Consider the following 18,822-nt stretch of genomic DNA (forward strand, 5'->3'; position numbering starts at 1 on the left):
AATATAAGTCTTCTAGCACCTGGAAAGGATATAGAGGTAGGCTTTATTTCAGATCCTGTGCCAGCTTTTATAGTAACAGTCTTGTATTGAGGTCTCTATTTTTCTTCAGTTCTTACCTAGTCAGGTCTGGAGGCAATCAAGGAACAAATTTTGTTTCCAATGGCTCTTCATTTTTTTTATGACTAGCAAAGACATAGGATTTTCCAGTTAAATGATTACTCTGTTAGGATTTTTATTGAGAGGCCATTTTGGAGTATAAATTACTTGCTTTTTTTTTTTTTTTTTTACAGTATTCAGTTTATACTATGGAGGTATAAATTAGGAGTACAAAAGGTTGATTTTTATCTTGAGAAAGAAATTTACATTGCTTTCTCTGTTAATTCATATATTGTAAACATTTTAAAATATTTGCCATACTTTATTATATAGTGTGATGTGTCATTAAAATAGAGTCAGTACCAGCATATTTCAAGTTTTAAGAAATGCTGTTCTTAAGGACAATTGAATGGGAAGCAGTTCAGCACAGGATGGACTCCTAATGAATTACAATTCATTATGAGGTGCCAGGAATCACACACTCCCACTCCAGACTACACTGCGTGCCATCCAAATGGGAATTTTAAAAATGATTTCTACGTAGCGTTTCTCTGCTTTGGCAAAGACACCTACATTATTCAAAATCACAGGAACTAACACCACTGTTTTAACACTCTATATTGGCAGCAGGTGGGCAGTTATGGTGAAATTTATGTGAGTTCAACATTGCTATTTTTTACGTGAACCAAATATTATTATACAGTTGCAGGAAATTCCACCAGACATTGCAGTCTCATCAGCTTTTAGGGTGAAACAGGCATGGAAAAGTCACCTACTTCATACTACCCCACCCCCAGTCTTCAGGCACTTCTCAACCCAAACCTGTTTAGGGTAAAGAGACTGTGCTATTTTGGAAAATGCTCAGAAGTAGACATTCTGCTGCTTCTTTCAGGGTTCTGTTTCATCATCTAACAGCAATCACTGCTGGGATCTGCACACACAAAACCCCAAACCTGCATAGTAATTTCAATCCATTTTCTCCAATTTAATGGAGATAGAGGTCATTTAGGCCTTATTCAAAAAAGATCAGAGAGATAATATATGAGGAAAGCTCTTAGTAAAACTGGAAATGTCATTCAAATGTAGGGAATTCATAAAAATATCAGTGTGCCTAAAAAAATTGTATTGTTTTCTCCTTTTGTTCTTTGGCACAGATTGTAGAAGACAATTCAGTAGAAGACAATTCAGAATTGGGAAGGCACTAGTCCATTTTTGTTTTAAGTTAATCAGTGGTTGCTGTAATTGAGGGGAAAAATCTATATTGACAGCACACAACCTATCCTACTTCACTGATTCTCTACCTCCTTTGCCTCTTTCCCTTTTCCACTTGTAGAATTAACTAAGAACTTGTATAAAAGGTAAATCTGCCTCATTTACTCTGTAGCCACTTCTTCCTTGTGTGAAAAACTAAACAGCCATATGAATATTAAATTAAAGGTTGCAAATTGCGGTGTATACGTGAACTTGGCATTTTCTGTAATTCAAATTGGTACATTATAAGAGTCAGGTCTGTTGTGGAGACCACAGAGAGGCCTTAACCTGCAACAGAAGGTTGGAGCTGGGGTGAAGCCAGATAAACTATACATCTGGCAGGTGCACACACTTTCACTTTTAAGTTTTACAAAATGGATATTATGGAAAATTTGGTGCTCTTATCAGTGAGCTGTGTCAGAACCTGTATATTACAGTTGCAAACAGAGAAGTAAGCCCCTAAATCAAAGCTACCACTTGGTAAAGATACTGTTTACTGGTTTCCAGGAACTGTGTGAAAATTTACCTATGAATCATTTACTCTTAGCATGCGAAGGACCTTGGACAATCAGTTGTTCAAATGCCTTGTCTTTGGGCAGGCAGATAAATAACTAAGCTGTCCAGCATGGATACTTAACTGACTTTTTCCAGGTCTCCAGGGATCCCACAAATTCCCTTAGCACATGCCAGAGTAGCTTTCCAGTTATATACAGCCTGAGTCTCTCTTCTACTTCAGTTTGTCCCAGTTACTTTTTGCATGATTCCTTGCAAATTTCGAAGGCAATACCATAAGCTTAAGTGAAATCGCAAGGCAAAGAGGTTTTATCTATACTTTGGGGTGATTTTTAATTTTTAAACGAAGAAATAATTTTATACATACCATCTACATAAGATGCACAAATTCAGACTGGAGTACATTCAGACATTGTAGATAATTGGAAGACTGCAAGTTCTAAGTAGTCTTGCTTAAAATGATTACTTTGAGGGTGGGATTTATACCTTTGACCTTTAAATAGATCATTGAAAGGAAGGAAAATCTTTGTGACTACATATATTAAAACATTTTATAATGGGAATATATAAATGGATATTGGTTTCTATCATACATCCTTTGACTTAAATATGTGGTAGTCTCAGATATGGTAATACAGTACCATAAAAGGAGACTGTCCCAAATTTATATAAGAAAAGGGTATTATCCTGATTTAAGCGAAGAGAGTGAGGCCTCAGCAAAATTAAAGGGTGGGATAAAATAGAGCCCAATCTTGAAACTTGTAGATTCAGTGAGTCTACTTATTAAACATGTAAAATGGGCATGAGAAATATATTGCGTGAAATGGAACTTTACAACAATAAGACTCTGAGAGATTGCAAAATAAACTCTATCCTGTGAAGCCAAATAATTATAGTTTCTTTTTATAAAAAGTTGATCATTTATTCAATAGAGGCAGCCATTCTATTTCTGACCTTTACGCTTACACACAATTATTTTGCATTTAGAAGTAATCTGCATTATGCTTTCTGTTCTCTAGTAAGGTAGTTGAAAGGTTGTCCTCAGTAGTTGCATAATAAATGAAATATTCCCAGTCCATTCTTCTGAGTTAGTGTGTTGCTAGTGAAGGTTATGCTTAAGATTCATTTGGGCTGTGGATGAAAGAAAAATGATTGGCAGTAAAAATATTGTTTCTCTAGGGTACTTTCTTTAATCATTTTAGAATTGCACTGTTGACCTCAGAACAGTTGGTTCAAACAGCACTTTTACTAATCTTTACTATGTCAGCAAGTAAGAGCTTAGTGGATTTTGAATTCCCTAACAAGGTTTTCTCGTCTCCCTACTGCTTTCTCCCCAGATTATAGCCCAACATGCTTAGACAAGAATGCTGGACTTGGTAGAAGTGTGGAGAAATGTGATGAAAAACTGAATTTTTCCCCTTTTCTCTTGGTCAGTGTGCTGGAGAAGAGAAACGAGTTGGCACACGCACAGTCTTTGTTGGCAATCATTCAGTTTCGGGAACAGAAGCTTACGTTGCACAAAGATTTTGTGATAATAGAATAGTCTCATCTAAGGTAAGTTTTTGTTTTAACTCAATAGATGTTCATATAGTGAATCAGATAATGCATTTATTCTAATTTATGCTTCTGAGGAAACATGCATTTATATATGTGTACATGTATGTGCATGTATACGGATCATATATCAGCTATAGTAAGTATTCCTCTGAAAAACAGTTTATTTAAAAAATCACTTTGTCTTGTTATAGGTGAAATCGCTTGCCTTCCATTATGATTCACAGTGCTTGTTGATTATGCATATTACTTTAAACCTTAAAGTGTGCTAAAAATACTTATTATTTACTTGTGCAAAGCTTCCTGAATTACTCTTGAATGGATGAACTAGGATATAAATGATTTGCATTCTTTTGGAGAGAGCTGTCCTGGAATGTCTTCATTTGCATTTCTTTCTAGTTCCCCTGCCAACCCCTCTACCTCCCGTCCCACTTCTCAAGTATTAATACACTCCTTTGTCCCAAAGGGTGCATGATGCTCAGTACACTGCTTCACCTGTGATCTGTTAAGAGTTAAGTCACTGCAGCTGTGTCACCGTTTGAATACCTCTTTCTTCAGCATAGTGTAGGACTAAGAGCATTGACCTGGAAGTTTGAACACCTGTATTTAAATCCTGGCCTAGCCACTTACTAGTTGCGTCACCTTGGCCAAATTAATCGCCCTGATTCTAAATGTCCTCATTGGTGAAATGGGACTAATACTCTGAAAACCACTTCTTATAGCTCCTAGTACCCAGTAGTCATCATTCTGCAAGTGTTACTTAGCTAGTCTTTACCTCTGGCTGACCAGGTTAGGTGCTAGGTTGGCCTACTGCCATCTCTTGTAGAATAGAAGAGATCTTGAAGATTTTCCTCCCTTCCTCATGTGCCCTGGCAAGGCAGAGATAAAAGTTGGTGACATTTGGTTCACTGTATACTTGTAATCACTTAGAACCTGAAACACAAAATTATGCCCTTCCTTACAAATATATGACATTTTGGTTTTCAAATATGCATTTAATTTCTCGTTTGGGTGGTGATACAGTAGTGATCATCTTTATCTGGGAGATTAACATGTAAAATATGGTCAGGACAGGTGAAAATTTTGTTGCCTAATGAACAGATCTGTCGGCCTATAGAACATTTTATTTTGGATAAAAATGTCTATTTCCTGTTAATCTTACACACTAGTGGCAGAAATTTTATTCTCAGCCAGAGGTTTACGTACTTGTGCCTAAAATAGTGAATAGTTCTTTTACTAGAAATTTCGGCTCACCTTGTATCCAATTAAATGGTCTGTAGTCCTTTGATTCAGAATTGTGGACTTGTAGAGCTAAATGATCTTAAGAGGTTATTTTGTTCAACTCACTGACTTTACAGATGGAGAAACCAAGGCCAGAGAAATTTAGTCACATGGTCACCAAGCAGAGACAGTAATAAAACCAGGAGTAGAACTACTTTATAAGTTCTAGTTGCTCTGAATAAAGAGCCCTTTTTACATCATTGTGCTGTCTGGGTTCCTTCCTCATTTTTTTTCTTTCCTCTTGCATTGTGCTTGGCATGGGGTGACAACTCAAACGCTAACTGCTATTGTTATTTGTGTTTCTGTGATTAGTATTACAAATCTGAGTAGTACTATTGATTTCCTCAGATTCATGTGTTTCGAATGTGTGGGATACTGTCTCCTAAATGGAGGCCTTCAGGTCTACTCCGAAAAGACCAACAATGTCATAATTTGACTTTTTCTTCCTCACATTGTCTTGGCTGTTTGTATTTATACCAGAGTTTATAAAAAGATTATTTTTTCAAAATATACCATTTACAGAATACATTAGCTGCCTTCCAACTTTGTAGCAAGTGTTGATTTTCTTTCTCCACCCTTCAGTCATAAAAATAACTATCTTAATTGGACGCTGCTTTTATTTACAAATACCATTAGTAATGTGACATTATAAACGTTAAGGCAGGGAACACTGAAGACAAACATTTTGACCTACTTTAAATTTTATTTGCTTATAAAATTAATGCTTTTTTAATTTTTATTTTTAAAAATTTTTTTAGACAGAGTCTTGCTCTGTCACCCAGGCTGGAGTGCAGTGGCACGATTTTGGCTCACTGCAAGCTCCGCCTCCCGGGCTCACGCCATTTTCCTGCCTCAGCCTCCTGAGTAGCTGGGACTACAGGTGCCCGCCACCATGCCTGGCTAATGTTTTGTATTTTTAGTAGACACAGGGTTTCACCATGTTAGCCAGGATGGTCTCGATCTCTTGACCTCGTGATCCACCTGCCTTGGCCTCCCAAAGTGCTGGGATTACAGGCGTGAGCCACCGCGCCCGGCCTAATGCTTTTTTTTTTTTTTTTAATCTCCTGGGATCACAAATACTTTCTTTAGAAAAATTTGGCCTCTACAGCCTCACAAACTTTAATGTGCTCTGCAGGGATTTTGGAAATCACCAGAATTTTGTAGCTGGTGCAAAACTTGGAAATTTCCTTCTTTAGCAAAAGGAGCATTGGTTGTACTCTGCTGTAAATTTTAGGATCTTTAGTTTCCATCATATTTATCTGTTGTGTGTTTCTTTTTCCTTTAAAAATTTTTAAGATTTTTTTTAGAAATTAATTTTTTTTGTTTTGTATTTTTAGTAGAGACGGGGTTTCACCATGTTGGCCAGGCTGGTCACAAACTCCTGGCCTCAAGTAATCCCCCTGCCTCAGCCTCTGAAAGTGCTGGGATTACAGAAGTGAGTCACTGCACCCTGCCCTTTGCCCAGCTTTTAATGGAGTTGATTTTTTTTTTTTTTTCTTACTGTTTGAGTTCCTTATAGATTCTGGATATTAGTCCTTTGCCAGAATCATAATTCGCAAATATTTTCTCCCGTTCTATAGATTGTCTGTTTACTCTGTTGATTATTTCTTTTGCTGTGCAGCTTTTTAATTTGTTTATTTTTGGTTTTTGGGCATTTGCTTTTTTGTCTTCGTTATCAATTACTTGCCTAGGCTAATGTCCAGAAGAGTTTTTCCTAAGTTTTCTTCGGGCAGTTGACTGCTAACTTTACTATTACCTTAAATATCTGCTACTTTATTTTTACCCTTTTCTCTTTCTTTTTTTCTGCTATTCAGACACATTAAAAGTTATTTGGAGTCTTAAGTTCCTCATCAGCATTTTTAATGCTAAATCATCGGCATTTTTAATGATAAATTGGAAATCTTGGCTAAAACAACTGGTAAAAACAAGTAAAGTTCTAAAGCCTCCTTTTGCTTAAATGAAATAGTTGACTCTCAAAGCTGAGATTCTCTTCAACTTTCCTCCTTTGGGAAATTTGCTTAGTAAGTTTATAAGGTTTTAGTTTCAAGTTAAATTAGATGATACATATTTGAGGCAGTGACCCACAACTTTTTCACTTAATTTCATCTTTAGTGACCACACTTGTGTATAGATTATTTAATCCACTACAAAGCATATATAAAATGCATTGTATGTACTGGGATAGCTGGCGTTGTTTGTTTGTTTGTTTTTGAGACAGAGTCTCTCTGTCACCGAGACTGGAATGCAGTGGCTCGCGATCTCGGCTCACTGCAACCTCTGCCTCATGGGTTCAAGTGATTCTCCTGCCTCAGCCTCCCAAGTAGCTGGAATTACAGGCGTGAGTCGTCATGCCCAGCCCAAAGCTGGTGTTTTCTGTATAAGTAGTTTTAAACATGTTCTAAATGTCTGGGCTGCTTTTTAAGTTTATAGTTGCACTTAAAGATAGTATAAAAGAGGCCCGGTGCAGTGGCTCACACCTGTAAACCCAGCACTTCGGAAGGCTGAGGCGGGTGAAGTTCGAGACCAGCCTGGGAGATGGTTCAAAGGAAAACCCCGTATCTACAAAAAATACAAGAATTGGCTGGGCGCGGTGGTTCATGCCTGTAATCCCAGCACTTTTGGGAGGCCGAGGCGGGCAGATTGCCTGAGCTCAGGAGTTTAAGACCAGCCTGACCAACATGGTGAAACCCCGTCTCTACTAAAAATATAAAAATTAGCCAGGTGTGGTGGCACGCACCTGTAATTCCAGCTACTCGAGAGGCTGAGGCAGGAGAATCGCTTGAACCTGGGAGGGGGAGGTTGCAATGAGCTGAGTTCACACCACTGCACTCCAGCCTGGGTGACAGAGTGAGGCTCTGTCTCCAAACAAACAAACAAACAAACAGCAACAACAAAAATTAGCCAGGCATGGTGGTGTATGCCTGTAGTCCTAGCTACTCAGGAGGCTGAGGCGGGAAGATTGCTTGAGCCTGGGAGGCAGAGGCTGCAGTGAGCTGGGAACACGCTACTGCACTCCAGCTTGTGTGACAGTGTGAGACTCTGTTTCAATAAATAAATAAATAAATAAAATAGTGTTTACTGACATCTCCAAGCAAGAACTAACTTGTAACAAAAACTGAATTCTCATCATTGTGTCTAAAAAACTGCTATACACATTTTCTTCTTGTGATTAACTTTTTTTTTTTTTTGCCATGGAGGTCATGCTTGAGATAACATTGTTTTTTTTTTTTGTAGCAACTGACCAAGCTGGAGAGTCTACTTTTTAGATAAACAAGTTAATTTGAATAACTTGATGTATATGGCTATAACTCAATTTCACTTTTAGTTAGAAAACTCTAAAAAGTAGACTTCTCTTGGTCTGCATTAAAATCTTACATTTGTATTATAGTAAAAAAGATGTACTAGAAACTAAGTTTACCTTTTAGGTAAACCAGTAGAGTAAATGGCTAGGGCACAAGTTTTAATAAAGATTTCTTGTATACCTTTTGTGTGCTAAATTATCGTCTAGCTATCGTTCTAGGCACCTGTGGTAAGGCGACTTATGACATGCTCCCTGATCTCATAATAGCTCATGACTTGATGAAAGAGAGAAGAGGGCAGTCATTTCCTATGAAGGGAATAATCAGAATTCCTCAAGGAAGCAGTTCATTTAATAAAACAGTGGTAAACTAACAGTTGGGACTTAAAAACGACAACAACAAAAGTATTCCCTTTTGATGTGTTTATATCACCTTTTACAGATGACTCTGTCTGTAATGCTTATTTGATTAATTAAAATCTCTTTCATTTGGGAACAGAAGGGTAACATACCAGAAGCTCAGCCATTAGCCTATTGTTGGAGTTTAGCTTATTGTTTTAGAAAGTTCATTTTAAATAATTGGGATAGTTAAAAATGCTGGTCTGACCTATGTCAGCTTCAAAGTGACTGGATCAGTGGTTTTGACTGACTTCTGTTTTTGGTCACAAGCTACCTTGGGAATCTCATAAAAAGCGTGGACTTCCTTCTCCCAAGTGATGTACATCCATGCACAATTCTGCATTTATTTTAAAATTATCTTCCCTAACATACTTCTTGGACTCCAAGGTAGAACATTTTCTAAGTTGGTTATTGGTTGTAATGCAGCTGTTCTACTGAATATACTTGCCTCTTTTTGTCTTTTTTCTCGGAGGATTCCCTAAATTTTGAGCCTATAAGCCTTTTTAAACTGAAAGGTTAGTAAATTCCCGTATATTAAGTCGTGCTCTACAGCTTGGCTTTTCAGTCACCTCTTATTAAAGGATATGTTCTCACATATTATACAGATAATTGGGATGGGCTTTGGTAATTGGTAATAGGTAAAAGTTTCATGCTAAATTGCACAAGGTCAGAAGACGAGAACTCTTAGGCCAACTGTCAACCGCAGAACTCTCAAATATAAATTTAGCTTTTTAGGTTAAGAAACATTTCTTTCTTTCTAGTTTCTGGTCTTACTAGGTCATCTGAAAAATTCAACATTTTTTGGTCACTTTTAAATGATTCAGTCCTTGACCCTAAGGTTTCAGGGACAAAGTATGGTTGACAGTTGGCCTAAGAGTTCTGCGGTTGACAGTTGGCCTAAGAGTTCTTGTCTTCTGACCATGTGCAATTTAGCATGAAACTTTTACCTATTACCAATTACCAAAGCCCAGGCCAGAGTGGTATGTTGTTGATTAAAATGAAAGCCCTCCATGGCCCAGGGTTGTGTATACACCTTCCCAGCTGTCATGGAAATTGGAGGTACTCTTAGGGGACAGAATGATTCACAGGGGTATCTGTTATGATCATCAAGACTCCAGAGGTTAGCTGAGCCAGAAATTAATGTGTTCATTCATTCCTCCAAATTATTTATTTATTATTTATTTATTTTTGAGTCAGGGTCTTGCTTTGTCGCCCAGGCTGGAGTGCAGTGGTACCATCTCAGCTCACTGCATCCTCCGCCTCCTGGGTTCAAGTGATTCTCGTGCCTCAGCCTCTCAAGTAGCTGTGACTACAGGCATGCACCACCATGTCCAGCTAAGGTTGTATTTTTAGTAGAGGTGGGGTTTCACAATGTTGCCCAGGCTTTTTTTTTTTTTTTTTTGAGACAGAGTCTTGTTCTTGCTCTCTTGCCTAGGCTGGAGTGCAGTAGTGAGATCTCAGCTAACTGCAACCTCCATCTCCCAGGTTTAAGTGATTCTTCTGTCTCAGCCGCCCAAGTAGCTGGGATTACAGTGTGCACCACCACATCTGATTGATTTTTGTATTTTTAGTAGAGACGGGGTTTCACCATGTTGGCCAGGCTGGTCTTGACCTCCTAACCTCAGGTGATCTGCCTGCCTTGGCCTCCTGAAGTGCTGAAATTACAGGTGTGAGCCACTGTGCCTGGCCATCCAAATAATTTATTGTCTGCCTTGTACCAGGCACTGTGCTGAGTGTTGGGAAAATGTCTCTAAATATATTCTTATGTATATGTGTGAGATTTGGATTTCAAAATGTTGGACATACTAAATATCACTTTATATGATAATGTGGACTCAAAATCAGTCATTACTATTAAGATTTTTCAAGTTTCTTTCATAATAGTGTTCTTTTTTCTTCCTCCCTTACAGTATACACTTTGGAATTTTCTCCCAAAGAATCTGTTTGAACAGTTTAGAAGAATTGCAAATTTTTATTTTCTCATAATTTTCCTTGTACAGGTAAGAGCTCCTTAAACAGCCACTTAACTTTTAGAAACTTGATTGCTTTAAACAAATTTTCAGTCTATTTCTAACCTTAAAATGCCATGTAATTAAAGAAAGACATTCCAGAGTTTATTATAATATGACTTCTTAAAGCAGAAACGTAATATTTAAAGATTATCATTTTATAAATTTCTAAAGTTGCATTTTTACTAGAAAACCTGTTGAGATTTTATTTCATTGTTACTTTCTTTGAAATTTTATGGATATCATATCTTTGCTCATCCTAGGATGACGTGTATTATGTACTATTAAATGAAATGGAATATATCAAAATTGAAAATAGTTCAAACTAATAGTTTTATTTTGTTATATACCAGTTTCAGCCTAATTGGAAACTTCTCACTCATCTTCCTGATTACCATTTTTGCTCTCCCTCATTCATTTACTCACTTTAAGGGTGAGAGCCTAGTTAGATCAATCTGCTTCTCTGTATTCTTTCTACTGTTTTGTGTTTTAAATTTTAGACAGTTTAAATTGCATCTTCCATCTTTAAATCTGTAAGCTATTAAAATCTTTTCGTCGCCATAATTACCCCTGATAGTTTTACTACATTAAAGGTACTTTTTTTCTCATTTCATTTTTTAAATGAAGCAGGAAAATCCCATTGAAATTGCTCAAATTCCCTGTTGATGCTAAGTGCTTCTGTTTACCCACTTTGAGGCTTTGAGTAAATGGTACTGTAATTGAATTTAGCCTTGCTACTTAAAATCAATCTGGGATATAATATGGGCAAGAGCCTATTTTAATCCTGAATGATGGAAGATTTGAAAAGGAGCTCCTCTGGATCCATAGTCAGATGTCTTACAGATACAGAATAAACTACCTAGAGGATTCCGCTTGAAAGAATCATTCTACTTGGTGGGCAGCGCATTTCATTTGAGTTCAGCAAACGTATACCACTCATCCACCTACTGTGTGCTGTGCAGTAGGACAGATAACAAAAATGGTAGCAGGTACAATGAAGATCAAGATACAGCTTTTATCCTCTTAAGGAATTTATGCTAGGCCGGGCGCGGTGGCTCAAGCCTGTAATCCCAGCACTTTGGGAGGCCGAGGCGGGCGGATCACAAGGTCAGGAGATCGAGACCACAGTGAAACCCCGTCTCTACTAAAAATACAAAAAAAATTAGCCGGGCGCGGTGGCGGGCGCCTGTGGTCCCAGCTACTCAGGAGGCTGAGGCAGGAGAATGGCGTGAACCCGGGAGGCGGAGCTTGCAGTGAGCCGAGATCGCGCCACTGCACTCCAGCCTGGGCAACAGCGTGAGACTCCGTCTCAAAAAAAAAAAAAAAAAAAAAAAAAAAAAAAAGGAATTTATGCTATAGCTGAGAAGACCAGTCACATTAACAGTCATATATTCACTTAATGTAGTAAAGCCATTCAGGAAGCATGAACAGAATGCTTTGTGTATACAGTGTAAGTTATCATTTTTTTCTACCCAAGAGGAATTTGAGAAGGCTTCAGAGAATAGATGCTATCTGAACGGAGCCTTTAAGGATTAGAAGGGGTTTACCTGGTGGAGAATGCTGAACTGGTATTTCAAGGATAGGGAAGAGATTGCCTAAAGTCACAGAGCCATGTAGAAGCGTTGCATACATGGAAGTATATGTTGTATCTACAACACAGGGTGTATGATAGAGGCAGGCCTGGTTGAGGGTTGGAGATGAGAGTCAACGAGTTGGGAGGGCAGATTGAACTCAAGATCATCCTCCTTAAATCTAGTTCTCTTTCAGTATTTCCTGTCTCAGTGAATGACAACATCCACCTAGACATGCTAACCTGATACTTGGAAGACATCTTTAATAAGCACTTCTATCTGTTGCCATTTTTGCCTCCTAAATATTTATAGAACTTTTTTCCATGCCTGCCGCTAACACTCTAGTCCAAGCCATCATCTTTCACCTAGATTACAGCAATAGCCTCCTAAATAGACTCCCTGCCTTCACTCTTGTTCCCTATCTAATTTATCTTCCACAGAGCAGTGAGAATGATCTTTTCAAAATGCACTTCTGTTCATGTGACCTTTCCTTGCTTAAAACTTTCAAGGATTTCCTGCTATTTGTGGGATAAAGAATGAACAGCTTACTTTGGCCTAGAGGGCCCTGCACAGTCTGGCTCCTGCCTCCCTTTCCAGCCCCATCTCGCACCACACTCCCTCTTGCCACTGGCTTCCTTTATTTTCTAGAGACCTGCATATACTGTTCACTGTGCCTAGAAAACTACCTTTCGTCTAGTTAACTCCTGTTTGCCCTTCAGACCTCAGAATCTACACACTTGTTTTACTGTCCGATTTTTTCCTATAAGCTGCCAGCTACATGAATGCAGGGACTTGTCTCCATCTTGTTTAAAGCAATATCTTTAGAGCTTGGCTGATAATAGCACAAGGGCTGACAGAATGGTGCTCAGCAAATAGGTGGTAAGTGAATGGATATATTTCAATAAAGGGGTTAATCCAAGCTGGGATAAAAACTATGCTTGAATTTAGGAGTATTTCTTAAACTAACTGCCATGTAGTTTGCTTTTGTTTTAATGAAAATTAATATTTACCCTACTACTGGAATGTGTTTTATCTATGTTTCTGTTTGAAATGTTTGCAGCATGTAAGTGCTGCATATGAGTTAATGACAAATTTTCATTTTACTTTCAATTTAATTTGTTTACCTAGGTCACAGTAGACACACCAACTAGCCCAGTTACCAGTGGACTTCCACTTTTCTTTGTTATAACTGTTACAGCCATCAAGCAGGTAAATTTCTTATTTACACTTACACCTGCATTTCAGTCCAGGCTTGTTGGAATTGCATTATCAAAGGCTCTTTTTCATATTTATATACAGTGGGTAGTATCCTTTATGGATCTATTTTATATTTGGTTCCTCTTGAAAACCTATTAAAATGATAGTAAGGCACATCCTTCATGTATTTCCTTGTTTCCTCTTCAGTATCTGTGTGTGTGGGTGTAAACATTAAAGAAAGAGCAGGTAAAAGGTACAGCCCAGTCAGGAAATAGGAGGTAGATTTTTGATGTACATTAATTGTTTCAGTGTGGTATGTCTGTGTGGAAAAACTCCCATTTTTATGGATTTTTAAAATTGTTTATGACTGTAGCGAGAACTTAAGGGAAGAATACTTTAATTTTCTTGTTTTTTCCTTATACCGCTTCAGGGGGTAGTAGGTAGAGGGGACATTTCCTGTTTTTTGTCAGAGCTGATAGACTGCCACAGATTGTGATATGGATGTCTTTGAAGTATTTTGAACATTTTGTATGCTAGTATGTTTGAAAAATTCCAGATGAAAATGGAAACAGGAAATTGGAGGTGAAAGGGTAGGTTAACAATGTTAAGCATGTTTTGTGTCAGTCCACAGCATCTGACTATTTACAAACATACTTTTAGATGATACTTAACAAAGTACTTTTTAAAAGGATACCAAAGAAGCTTGCAAAGCAAAGGTCTTCTTAGCAGTATTGGGAACAAGATTACCTTTCCTCGTGGGGTTATCTGGTCTTACATCTTGCCTACCAGGAACTACAAGAATATTTTATCAAGTGTTCAGTTGCAAAATAAAGACTTTTGGAATGTTCTTTTCCTTAGACTGGTAGGATTATTTTCTTTAACATCATAAAATTGCTGGTTCCAAGAATAGCATGTGTGGTTTTCAAAGGCTTTTTTACTGATTCATTCCACTCCCAATACTGGTTCATGTTAGGGCCTTTATTTCTTCACCAGTATCACAAAATGTACTCTATAAAGTGATAGCCTAGCATTGTCATAAAGAGGACAGAAGAAGAATGGATATAGCACCTGAGGGGAAAAAAGTGGGGGGAGGCGATGAAGAGATTTTTCAAACAGTTGTATTTGAAAAGGTACAGACATTATTACAACGAAAAAAGGCAAAGGTATATAAAAAAGGAGAGGAGGTCATGCTCAAACATTCATGAGCATCCTCCTTCTTTAATCTTTTGGCTTAAATCTACTTTAGGTGAAAAGTCCAAAGTAAAATGAGCCATTTAATCTTTCTCTGATTACTTTTAACTGTAAAAGATGAATACCAATTTATATTTTCTTTTATCACCAAGTCAGTTGAAAAGTTTAGCTGTTGATCTCTAAAACTTATCATAGCTTCTCTGCTAAAACAATCCTAGCTTGCCTTTTCTATTCTCTGTGGGTGAGAAATAATTAAAATATTCCCTCGGAGATGATTACTCGAACAGTTTACTACAGCATATACAAAAGATTATATGTAAGTGATTATGGCTATAAGAAAATACAAACTCAGGACAATCTTTTATTCAAATTAAAAAGTAGGGAGAATTAACATTAACTCAAATAAGAGTACAATTAAAATAAATCATAGCCTTTCACACATGAAAAACAGTAAGTCTCCAGTGCTTGTGTTTTCATTAATGTTTAAAGAATGGAGAATACTTGTAACACAATAAAGCTATTTATCTAAGGAGTATTTTGAAAATGTATCTCAGATTTGCTATTAAAATGCGTAGCATTGTCTCTAGCATTCTGAGTTTAAATTAATGCTATAATTATAAATATTTGGTGTTGACTCATGGGAGGATATATAAATTTATTAACAGCGTTATTTCATCTGAACTCGATTATATAGTTATTTTTATGTTTCAGGGATATGAAGATTGGCTGAGACATAGAGCTGACAATGAAGTCAACAAAAGCACTGTTTACATTATTGAAAATGCAAAGCGAGTGAGAAAAGAAAGTGAAAAAATCAAGGTAGTTTTTCTTATTCCACTCCTTTTTTAATGGTAAAAATACACCTTTTAAAAGTGTATAATTTAGTGTCATTTAGTACTTCATAATGTTGTGCAACTGTTAACTCTATCTAGTTCCAGAACATTTTCATCCCCTAAAAAGGAAACCCTATACCCATAAGCGGACACTCCACATTTCTCCCTCCTCCCAGGCCCTGGCAATACTAACCTTCTTTCTGTCCCTATGGATGTATGTATTTTGAATGTTTCACATAAATGCAATTATATACTATGTGTCCTTTTTGTCTAGCTTCTTTCACTCAGAATGTTTTTTTTGGGGGTTCATCTGCATTATAGTATATAGCAGCATTTCATTCCTTTTGATGACTGAATAACATTTCATTTTGTTGATTCATCAGCTAATGAACATTTGGGTTGTTTCTACCTTTTGGGTATTATGAATTGCTATGAACATTGAATTACAGTTTTTGTTTGAACACCTGTTTTTAATTCTTTGAGGTATATACCTAGGAGGAAAATTGCTGGGTCATATTGTAATTACATGTTTAACTTTTTAATGAACCACTAAACTATTTTCCACAGTGCCTGTAACATTTTGTATTCCCATCAGCAACATATGAGACTTCCAAGGTAGTAGTAGTTTTTTTTTGACAGTCTCAGGCAATTATTTATTCCAGTTAATCATTATTTTTTATTTACCCAGTAAGACCCCTGTCAAATAACATTTTTGACTTGTCAAACACTAATTTTTTGGTTCTCATTAGATTTTTTAAATGAAAAAATTATATTTTTAGAGCAGTTTTAGGTTCACAGGAAAATTGAGTAGGAAATACAGAGAGTACCCATAAACCCACTGTCCCCAAACACATTTTCTCTGGCTGTCAACATCCCACACCAGAATTGTTACAATCAGTGAACCTATTTTAGCACACTATCACCCAGAGTCCATAGATTATATTAGGAGTCACTCTTGGTGTTGTACATTCTGTGGGTTTTGTCAGATATAGGATACATATCCACATATCCTACATTTGTATACATGTACATATGTATCCATAGTAGTATCATACCAGGATAGTTTCACTGCCCTAAAAATCCTCTGTTCTCTTCCTGTTCATTCCTTATTCCCCCCAACCCATGGTAACCAGTAATCTTTTTGCTGTCTCTATAGTTTTGCCTTTCCTAGGATGTCACATATTTAGAATCATACAGCCTTTTCAGATTGGCTTCTTTCACTTCGTAATACGCTTTCAAGTTTCTTCCATGTCTTTTTCCATGGCTTGATAGCTCATTTGTTTCTAGTGATGAATAATATTTCATTTTCTGGATATACCATAGTTTATCCATTCACCTACTGAAGGGCATTTTAGTTGCCTCCAAGTTTTGGCAATTATGAGTAAAACTGCTATAAACATTTGTGTGCAGGTTTTTATGTGGACATACATTTTCAATTCATCTGAATAAATACAAAGAAGTGCTGAATTGTATGGTAAGAGTATGTTTCATTTTGTAAGAAACTGCCAAACTATCGTCCAAAGTAGCTGTATCATTTTGCATTCCCACCAACAATGAATGGGAGTTCTTGTTGTTCCACATCCTGACTGGGTTTTGATGTTGTCAGTGCTTTGTATGTTGGCCATTTTAACAGGCGTGTAGTACTATCTCACTTTTGTCTTAATTAGCATTTCACTGATAACATGTGATACAGACTTTCTTTTCATATGGTTCTTTGCAATCTGTATATCTTCGTTGGTGAGATGCTGCTTAGTTTTTGCCCATTTTTTAAGCAGGTTGTTTTCTTATTGAATTTTAAGAGTTCTCCATATGCCCAACAATAGTTGTTTCCTCACATCTTCTTACAGTAATGATGGGAGGAATACTACAGAGTGGGAGGGTCACCAGTGTTTCACATAGAATGTCTTCCTTTTTCTACTTTTTCTTTTCTCTATTCTCTACATCCTGGTCAAGGGGGAACTTGTGCTGAACTAGGTTAGGTTAAGATGTGAAGTTTTCGAAACAGTTGTAGAAACTCAGCATTATTGATCAGCATAAGAACCAAAGGCAGACTGAGTACAGTGGCTCATGCCTGTAATCCCAGCACTTTGGGAGGCCAAGTTGGGTTGATCACTTGAGTCTAGGAGTTGGAATCCATCCTGGGCAACATGGCGAAACCCTGTCTCTGCAACATAATTAGCCAAGCAGTCCCAGCCACTTGGGAGGCTGAGGTGAGAGGATCACCTGAGCCCAAAAAGTTGAGGCTGCTGTGAGCCAAGATCGAGCCACTGCACTCCAGCCTGGGTGACAGAGTGAGACCCTGTCTCAAAAAACAAAAACAAAAACAAAAACAAAAGGCTGCCTAAATGATTCATAGCATCCAGTCTGTTGTTCCCAGTACATTACGTAAAATTGCAAAGCAGGCAAAGTCCTCCTACATCTCTCCCTTTCTCTCATTTCCTCTTTCTGATTTTGTTGACATTCCACCCCACCCCCCTTTACAAAGGCCCCCATTTTTCACTTTCCCGCCACCAAGCTTCTTTGCCTTGAGGCTGAACTCAACCAGGTATAATCTTGATTAAATAAATGTGAAACTATTGTGATTAAATTATTGTGTGAGATGCTATTTGATGTAGCTGTTTCTGGAGTGTAAGTGTGTGGGAAGAGATGCTTATTAGCCAGCAGTCTCTAAATAGCAGATTGCTTGGCTGGGGAGTAGGGGGAAAGAGTTTGTTGAGACTCCTTTTGAGCAAGAGAGAGACTTGGTCTGCATCCTCAGTGTGGTGGGGAGTCTTTGAAGTGTTAAAGCCGGAGAGTGACTTGATGATTTTTTAAAATAAAACTGGAGAGAGGCAAAATGAAAGCATGGGCAAATGTGCAATCAGAGAGATATAGCTTAGGCAAAAAATGATAAGGGCTTATATTAGGATGATAGTAGTATTGATAACAATAATAAAAATAGTAATCACCATTTATATAGTATGTAGTATATATCAGGCAATCTTTTTTACATTCTATTACCTCATTTAACCCCCTCAACAACAGCCATATGAAGTAGGTATTTTTATTATCCTCTCTTTACAAATAATGAAACCGAGGCATAAGGAGGTTAAGGAACTTGCCCACTACTAGTAAGTTGGAAAGCTGAGATTTGAATTAAAGCAAGCCTAGGTGTAGAGTCCATACTCTTAACCATAACTCTCTACTACCTGTTTAGATTTTAAGGGAAATGGATATATTCAGGATATTTTTTGGAGGTAGAATCATCAGAATTAGTGATTTATTGGATGTAGTGGGTGAGAGAAACAGAAAAACAACAAAAAAAAGAATAATTAAGATAGCCTTCCTGGTTTTGGCCTGAGCGACTGAGTGAATTAGATAGTGCTATTAAAGAAAATGCTGGTGCTTTTAAATAAGATGGGAAAGCCTAGGAGAAAAACAGATTTAGGGACAGAGGTGGGAGTGAAGAGAAATCAGGGATTCACTTTTGGCTATGTTAAGTTTGAGAAACCTATTAGACATACAGTTGGAGTTGTCAGTCCTGGAGCTCAGAGGAGATGCTTTAAATAGAAGTAGAAATTTGGGTGTCATCAGTCTGTACATACCATATGATGCCATGAGACTGGATGGAATGTCATACGGCATAGAGA

At 37.4% G+C, this 18,822-nt stretch overlaps 1 protein-coding gene across 8 annotated transcripts in view; it reads left to right on the forward strand.

The window, feature by feature from the left end:
• The window catches only part of LOC105481350 (ATPase phospholipid transporting 11C), a 216,443-nt gene that overhangs the window by 101,027 nt on the left and 96,594 nt on the right, over positions 1 to 18,822 (forward strand). For all 8 annotated transcript variants that reach the window (XM_071089211.1, XM_024792751.2, XM_071089210.1 and 5 more), the window contains exons 2-5: positions 3,295 to 3,414; positions 10,303 to 10,392; positions 13,101 to 13,181; positions 15,072 to 15,179. In XM_071089211.1, the coding sequence (XP_070945312.1) occupies positions 3,295 to 3,414; positions 10,303 to 10,392; positions 13,101 to 13,181; positions 15,072 to 15,179 (399 nt within the window). The remainder of the gene's footprint in view (positions 1 to 3,294; positions 3,415 to 10,302; positions 10,393 to 13,100; positions 13,182 to 15,071; positions 15,180 to 18,822) is intronic.

This window comes from Macaca nemestrina, chromosome X (assembly GCF_043159975.1).
Source record: "Macaca nemestrina isolate mMacNem1 chromosome X, mMacNem.hap1, whole genome shotgun sequence".
In the NCBI taxonomy this organism is placed as follows: Eukaryota; Metazoa; Chordata; class Mammalia; order Primates; family Cercopithecidae; genus Macaca; species Macaca nemestrina.